General features: G+C 50.7%; 1 protein-coding gene across 1 annotated transcript; it reads left to right on the top strand.

Moving 5' to 3' along the window:
• The first annotated feature begins 733 nt into the window (after nucleotides 1–733).
• On the top strand, nucleotides 734–8,189 carry C10H1orf116 (chromosome 10 C1orf116 homolog). Its single transcript, XM_032915406.1, has 3 exons — nucleotides 734–1,133; nucleotides 4,669–4,849; nucleotides 5,935–8,189. Exons 1-3 carry the CDS (start codon nucleotides 1,029–1,031, stop codon nucleotides 7,455–7,457), a joined length of 1,809 nt encoding a protein of 602 aa, XP_032771297.1. The 5' UTR covers nucleotides 734–1,028; the 3' UTR covers nucleotides 7,458–8,189.
• The last annotated feature ends 219 nt before the right edge of the window (nucleotides 8,190–8,408 follow it).

Raw genomic sequence — 8,408 nt, 5'->3', positions numbered from 1 at the left:
ACACACACACACACACACACACACACCAAAGGAGCTGGGATTGAAAGGAGCTAAACTAGACATTTTTCTTGTTCATCTGACACAGTCCAGGGAACTTCACTGGGAATGTAAGCAACGTCAGAACACACGTGTTACACAGGGGAAATGGGACGGTGCTCTGCCATTGCAGGTGCCATGGTCATATGGCCCGGGGCAGAAAGATGACCTTAGCCTTCTTGGTGGCATGTCATGTTTATGATATTATTAACAATGACTGTAACTGACATTATTGGGCATATCCCGTACAGAGTGTTCTACATCGGCTATTCCAGTGTACCATAGTCTCATAATAACTTTAAGAAGTATGTTTTTAAGGACCTGGAATCCCCCGTCTAGACAGAAACACTTCTATTCAAAACCCTTCTTTCTTGCTCCCTGTGATTGGGTTTAATTCGGCAGGAGATGGATCTTGTCTGATTTTTAGAAGAACAATAGTGGTTACCTATTAAATTCACTTGGCCATTATCTGCTTCCAACGGAGCTGAGTGTGCTAACTCAATGCTCATTAAATCCTTACATTAACCATATTTTACAAGCAATTTGCCTCCAATCAAATACCTAAGTGGCTCAACTGGGATTCGAACCCAGAACCCAAACTCTCAACCTTGTAATATGTATTGGGCGGGGTAATGAAAATATAAGTTAAACTCCTTGCTTCATAATGGGAGGAAGCAACTAAGCTTAAGAACCTCTTGTCTGACTGGCCTACCCTCTGCTCCCTGAATCTACCTTTCTGCATGCATTTGAACCCTCCGTGTAGGCTGGGGGTGGAGTTCAGACATGTCCGGTCCACAGCCCCCTTTCAGCTCGCTGCTTCCTTGGTATCTTGCCATCGTAGAACCCCAGGGCCTGAACAGAGCTTTGCAGAAGCCTCTGCTCACACGTGGCTTTGATTGTTCTCTTTTCAGGCCCAGCTTGGGACATTCTTCACTTCCATTCACTTCCCCTCTGGGAGCCCCTTTCACCACCCCTGCGCCTTGCTTCAGGCGATGCCCAAGAGGGAGCTTTGGCCAGCAGGGTCGTGCTCAGAACCTGTGACCCACATCGGCAGCTGTGGCGGCATGATGAGCACCACCTCCACCCACTCTGGATCTGTATGTACTCTCTCCCTCTTGCAACCTAGCCCGCTCTGCGCACCAGCCCCGCCCCGCCCCGCCCCGCCCCGCCCTGACCTGTCCGCCTGGGCCACCCACTGTCACTCAAGCACCCTCTCTCTCATCTTCTTCACCAGGGAGTGAATCACTGGATTCCTGCCTCTGAGTCACCTCTGCCTCTGTAGAGAACTGGGTGGGACAGCCTCAGAGTGCAATCGGATCAATATCCACCCACCCCCATTTTCATTAGATCAAACAAAGAGCTTAGGCGGAGAAACACAGCAGGCACTTAAATCGGGCTGAAAACTGAACAGTAGATTCTTGTAGCACACGAACTTTTACAATTCTCAGCAATGCCCAGGGATAGTGGTGAACACCTTCAATCCCAGCACACAGAAGGCTGAGGCAGGTGGATCTCTGTGAGTTTGAGGCTAGCCTGGTCTACAGATCAAGTTCCAGTGTAGCCAGAGTTACAAAGTGAGACCTGTCTGGGCGAGGGGCGGGTGGTGGATGCGGTGGGGGTTGAGATTGCAGGGGGGGGGAGGGGTGGAGGGTTCACTGCAATGAATAACATGGCTTCAGTTTCCCACTAAAGTCAAAGAGGACAGAGTAGTTGGGAGCCCTTATGGGAGCAAACACATTCAGATTCCCTACTTAGAAGCCATACTACCTTGACCTATCACCAATTTCTCAAAACTCCAGTCTCTTCAGTTTGGGACTTGCTTGTCTGTGGTTTGAAACAGGATGTCACTATGTTGATCTGGCCAGCCTGGCACTCACTATGTCAACTGGGCTGGTCTTGAACTCACAGTGGTTCACCTGCTTCTGATTCCTGAGTGCTGAAATTAAAGGTGTCCACCACCACATGGAGCTAGTCTCCTCAGTTTTAAATTAGGGAAAATATTAACAGCCAGTGATGACGGTTCTCAAGGACGTAATAAGATGTGTGTAATGTCTGACTTTCCTGGCTTGATAGGGCACAGAACAGGCCCAAGAAATGATTCTAATATGAAGGTTATTTACAGGAGCCTGGGTGAGTCTCAGGTATCACCCATAAACCACCAGCATGGATGACAGCTCAAAACCTGTTCCTTGTAGCTCCCGGACCAACTTGCAGATAGTCCTCCAACAAGTCAATCTCCTTCTCTTCTCTCTCTCTCTCTCTCTCTCTCTCTCTCTCTCTCTCTCTCTCTCTGTCTCTCTCTCTCTCTGTCTCTCTTCTGTCTCCCCATACCCCATCTGTGTCACTGCCTCACAGAGCTTGGAGCTTATGAATCTTGTGACTTTCTGATCTGAGCAATCTAAGTTTTGTCAGCCGAGTCTTAGAAGCTTCCCCCGAAAGGGAGTGTCTGGGGTTAAAGGACAACAGCTAAGCAACATTAAAGAGCAAGCGTCCAGAAAGCTAGGCTGCTGCCCAGTGGTTGCCTGGTGTGTCCATCCCCAGTGCCTTATGAAGTAAGACACAGAATAAAGAAGCCGTTCTTGCTGGGTGTATGGACACAGTCCTCAACACATAGGCAGCTAAGGCAGGGAGACGCCATATTCTCAGCCGGCCTGGGCTGCACAGTGAAACCTGAACAGAGTTCATGAGATGGCTCGGGAGATAAAGATGGAGTTCTGTTCTCAGGATCCACAGGGCACAAGAAGGAAAGTGACTCCAGTGTTTCTTTCGGATCTCTACACATGCAGCAGCACACACACGCCCACAAGCACTCAGGCACAAGATAATACAGATTTTTAAATTGTAAAAGAAAGAAAGAAAGATAGATAGATAGATAGATAGATAGATAGATAGATAGATAGACAGACAGAAGGAAGGAAGGAAGGAAGGAAGACGGACGGACGGAAGGAAGGAAAGAAAGAAAGAAAGAAAGAAAGAAAGAAAGAAAGAAAGAAAGAAAGAAAGAAAGCCCCTATGTAGAAAATGCATGGCCCTCTCTGAACTGAGACAGAAATGCCCAAAATCAACGCCTAACTGTGAGGGCGTGGAGAAAGCTATTCTTTTTCTGGACAGGAGTTTAAGTTCTGGCTCTTGTAAGGTTGGTGTGAAGGAGGAAATGTGCCTTATGTCCAAATATAAGCATCCCTTTGCATCATCTTACACACATTGTGAGCCTGAGTGAAGAGCTTGACTTTGCTGCTCTGTGTCCTGAAAAGTCTTTGAGAATGTAGACTGCGGCCACGACATACAGCAGAGGGCAGGGTCCCTGCACACACAAAGGCTGGGGTTAGATCTCTCTCTCTCTCTCTCTCTCTCTCTCTCTCTCTCTCTCTCTCTCACACACACACACACACACACACACACACACACACACACACACACACACCCTAGTTAAATATCAGATAGAGGAAGTGAGTCAGAAATTGCTGGCTACTGAGCTAGTTCAAGGCCAGCCTAGGGCTCCATGAGACACTGTCTCAGGAATATAGTGGGGTAGGGGGAGAGAAAGGAAAAGAAAATCTAGGGCTTATAAAAGGCTTCTACCAAATGTTAACGTTTAATATGGTTAATGAGTTTGGGGGTTGGTTGTTTGTTTTGGAGACAGAGTCATCCTGGAACTCAGTAGTGTGCCCACCACACCTGCATGCCTAGATAAGAAGTTTTGATTTTCACAAACACGGAGCAGGAAAGGCACTGCGTGCACATATAAGTCCAAAGTGCTTGCCGTATATGCACACCTCCCCTTCCACGTGAGCGGTTGGGGACACAGAGACATCCTGTTTCTGACTGGAGGACACCAGTATGAGTAGTCACGCTCCTCCGGATCGTCTATGAAGGAGAGATCCAGAGGGCAGCCGTGATGATCATTCAATGAGAAAAGCTGTCTGAGAGACTCTCCCTCGTTTTGCAGACCCAGGCATCTGGCAGATGGCTTCAGGGGCAGACCTGACAGGAAGGGTTGTTTCTTGAAGCCTCTTTCCGACTCCCCGGGATAGTTTTAGGAGTGTCTAGCAACCTTCGCCAGCAATCTCAGGGAGTCTGGGACAGTCACAGTTCTGAGGCATCACAGATGTTATGGCAAGGAGTGGCAATGCCACTTGAAAGCTCAGCCAAACACCATATTACCCCACGGCTCCTTTTGGCTTGTACCTACCTAGCTGCTGTGGGCACTGGCCTGCCTGCCAGGTAGCAGTTGAGAGGAGGCAGACGTGCTTTGAAAAGTTAAAGGACATACCAGACACCAGTCAAGTTTTAGCCGTGCTGTTGCCCTTAGAGTTAGATGAGAGGTAGACTTCCTGAAATATTACAGTCACATGGAACTGGGGTGAAAACCGGGGACTGCTTATGACCTATGTCCCTAAATAGTCTATCTGCTCAGGACTAAGCAACAGAAGAGTGCCCTTGCCACGTGCCTGCCTTGCCTTCAGAGCTAAGTCCTCGCGGGCTTTAGCCTGCAAGGCCTCCTTGGTGCCCACTGTTGCAGGAAGCAGCTTCAGTGGTTGGCAGAGCAGCACCAGGGAAAGGTTACCAGCTTTGCGGGTTTGTCCACCTCCATCCCCTCCTCTCCAACCTCATAGTCCCTTCTCCCAACAGAGTGACAGCAGCTACGACTTCCTGTCCGCTGAAGAGAAGGAGTGTCTGCTCTTCCTGGAGAAGACCATTGGCTCGCTGGAGGTGGAGGCTGACAGTGGGCTCTCCACAGACGAGTCAGAACCAGCTACCAGTCCTCAGAGTTTCCGAGCACTACCCACCACCACCCAGCGAGCTCCACAGGGTAAGAGACTATCGAAGGACAGAGTCTCCTGAACACTTCCCACCTTGCTTGTCATCTGGGACAAGTTCCCAGCCAAAAAGGGAGCCCTGTACTTTCCTAGGCAGACTAAAGGTAGAGCAGCAGAGGCTTCCTGAGAAACGAGCTACTTGTGTCTTTATATGGAGTAACAGAAGCCTAGGAAGTAAAGGGGTTTGCCTAGCTCTTTCCTGTCAGGGAAGAACTCAGAGAGAAATAAGATAACTCATGTAGGAGGAGTCAGGAAGGCCTAAGCAGTTGGCCCAGGAGACAGTGAGTCAGCATAGGGAGCTAATCTGGGTGAACCAGAGAACAAGAGTGGGAGATAAGACAGGGGAGTTCCAGCAGTGTGTGGTACCTGGAGGCCCCTGTTAAAAGACAGCAGAAAGCAGGTGGTGTCCCAATTCAGTAAGAGGACAGGATGGCACACAGTGTGAGAGAGTGCGTTCCAGGGCAAACATAAAACACGGCTGCAGTGGATCACCACACCGATATCGCCGACTAATTCAGTACGTACTTACTAACATGGCCTTGGGCCCTCCACTTAGAGTAGAAATGGAAATGCCATTGTGCCCATTGAGCCCAGTGGACCTCACATACCTGCCAAGGTCACTAGGTAAGATACCGTGTCAGTACAAGGCACTAGCTACCACGGAAGCATCCAGGCTCTCCTAGGAATTGGAAGCTGAAGGCCAAAGCACATCCAGTTTAGATCATGCACTTCCATGGGTTCCGTTACCTGGGAACCACGATAGCTCAAAAGAACATCTTAAAGTCTCTCCCTGACTTTGGTACAGAGGGATGGGAGAGCCTAAGTCAAGGATTTGAAGCATCTCAGAAGTGATGTCTTCCAACCGTTCAGAAAAATCAACTCCCAGTCAAAAGCAACCCGCCATTCTTTACCTATTAAGTCTATGCGACCTCCAGAAAACAGAGCTGCCCTGTGAAAAGCAAACCAAATAAAACAAACCACGTGTTGGGGAAGAGAGTTGGGGAGGTATGTGCTTTCCCCCCTCAGCAGCATTCTCAATGTGTTTACTCCTTCCTTCTGTTCTCCCTCATCCCCACAGGAAAGCCAGGGGCCATAGACACTCAGCAGGTGCCAGTGCCAGTGCCAAAGAGAGCAGCCCAGTCCTCCGGTCCTCCCGAGTCTCCCAGCCCAGGCCTCAGGTCGGGTTCCTACAGCCTTCCCAGAAACCTCCATCTTGGCAGAAGCCAGAACCTGAGGAAAAGTGCCACCCAGACTAACAGCGTCTCTGAAGCACCTGAGGTACTCTTAGAGGAGCCTAAGAAAGGGCAGACTAGGCAGGGTGCTAAGACCATCCAGCCACCAGCCCCATCCCAGGAGGGTACCCCTAACCTGAACACAGTTCTCATACCCCCGCCAGAAGCTTTCCAGGACATTACATCAAAGAAAGCTGAGGGAGAAAGCCCCCCTAAAAAGCCAGGAGAGCAGACACACAGGCCTCAGGGCCACACTCTGGAGAGAAGTCCACATTCCCAGAAGAAAGCGGAAATGTCTTCTGAGACCATGACCCATAAAGCCACAGAAAAAGGCCGGACAGAGGGGCCACAGCGACCACAGCAGCCTCCCGCCCAGTCATCTCAGAACACACAAGCTGAAGAACCTTCCCTACCTTCAGGGGTCAAGCCAAACATCCAACAGCCTCTCCTCACAGCCACAAAGCCCCGTAGGCTGCCACCCAACATCGTCCTGAAGAGCAGCCGAAGCAGCTTCCACAGCCATCCCCAGAACTGGCTGTCAAATCACAGCGAAGCCACAGACTCGGTCCCTGTCTCTTCTTTGCAAGAACAAAGGAAAGCGCGCAGAGAGGCTCTGGAAAAGCTAGGGCTGCCCCAGGACCAAGATGAGCCCAGTCTGCCTGTAAATAAACATACCGGTAGCTTCAAAGTCAAGGAGGGTCAGGCTCAGACCTCTTCCCAGGCCCGGGCTCCTGCTCAGCCGCCAGCTCTGGTCAGGGGAACTGCTTCTGTGGCAGAGAAAGCTTCCTCAGTGAAGGCTGTCACTCCTCTGGACTCTCTAAGCAAGGGTTGGATTCCGGCCCAGGAAACCCCTCCAGGAAAGGTCGGAGCTGCCAAGTCTATGCCTATTCCTATCCCTAAAGCCTCAAAGGAAAACAGTTCCCTGACACAGCCCAAGCCTGACCCGCGGCTGACCCTCCAGGAAAGCAGCATCCCCGGCCTGAGACAGATGAACTTCAAGTCCAATACTCTGGAGCGCTCAGGCGTGGGGCTGAGCAGCTATCTCTCGGCAGCTGAGAAGGACCCCGGCGGCCAAACCAGCACGTCTCTGGGAAAGAGCCCCTTCTTGGACAAGGTCTCATCCAGCGTCTTCCGTAATTCTCGGCCCCGGCCTGCCTCCTTGGGCATGGGAAAGGATTTTGCAGGAATCCACGGGGGCAAGCTGGTTGGCCTGGAGCAGGGCCAGTGCTCCCAACAGCCATCCTTCAAAGGACAGAGTCATGACAAACTCCCTCGCCCCCCCTGTGTCAGTGTCAAGATATCCCCAAAGGGCATTCCTGATGGGCACAGGAGGGAGGCTCTGAAGAAACTGGGACTGCTGAAGGAGTAGCGTTGGCATGGGCATAGCCCGCGCCAACCTACCGGAAGAGACTGGCTCTGCCTAGGGCCTTTGCAGCCTCACAGCTCAGGGCTCACTTCCTTCCTGTCTGAGATGAAAAAGGAAGAGACTCGAGGTCAAGCACATGTCGGTACTCAGGCAGTTGTGTTATTGAGTACGTGCATAGATCATTCTGAAGATCAGTCTCACAGCAGGAGAGGGGGGGGCGCTTGCGTATCACTGACACCATTTATATAACACAGGGAGTCACTGTTCAGAACTCCGCTCTTGGTTGAGATTTTACAAGTGCAAGGTTCAGCCTGTCCCGGAACTGAGTGGAACATAGTGGCCGAACCTGAGAAGTAAAGTCACACGACACAAAGGAGGTAGAGACAGCTCAAAAAGATGAATTACACTGAGCACGCGACTCTGGTCACATGAAATACAGCCCGAGTTTCTGCAGTATTTGGAGACTGGCTTGCATTTGCTGCCAGGGCCTTCTAGACCTATCTTGGGGACAAGGGGATCCAGTTCAGTATCTTCACCCACTGCCTTCCCCTATCATGTGTTGCAGGCTAACACATATGCCTGTCTCTAGATCTCATAGCTCACTGATATCAGGAGGCCACTCCCTGGTTTGAGAAAGCAGAATATGGCCACACACTCCTCCAATTCTACCTGGAAGAATTCTTGTCGTGGGCTTGACGAATGTGATAATAAACTGGGCTATGGCCCATGATGCTGCCTGGAGTCCCTGTTCTTCTTGCTCTCTGTCTTCCTGGCTGGGTTCAGGGCAGCTCAACACTGAGCTGGAAGCCCAGCCCAGCATCTTTCTACATATACAGAGTCATTTCAGAACTGCTTAGGGAGATCTCCCCTGCTGTTCAAAGGTCTTCAGGTTCCCTGGGGGCTACAGAGGTGGCTTCATGGTTAAGAGCTCTTTCACGGGGTCCAAGTTCGATT

The sequence above is a fragment of the Rattus rattus genome, chromosome 10 (genome assembly GCF_011064425.1).
Source record: "Rattus rattus isolate New Zealand chromosome 10, Rrattus_CSIRO_v1, whole genome shotgun sequence".
Classification (NCBI taxonomy): domain Eukaryota; kingdom Metazoa; phylum Chordata; class Mammalia; order Rodentia; family Muridae; genus Rattus; species Rattus rattus.
This window is presented reverse-complemented; position numbering and strand designations above follow the sequence as displayed.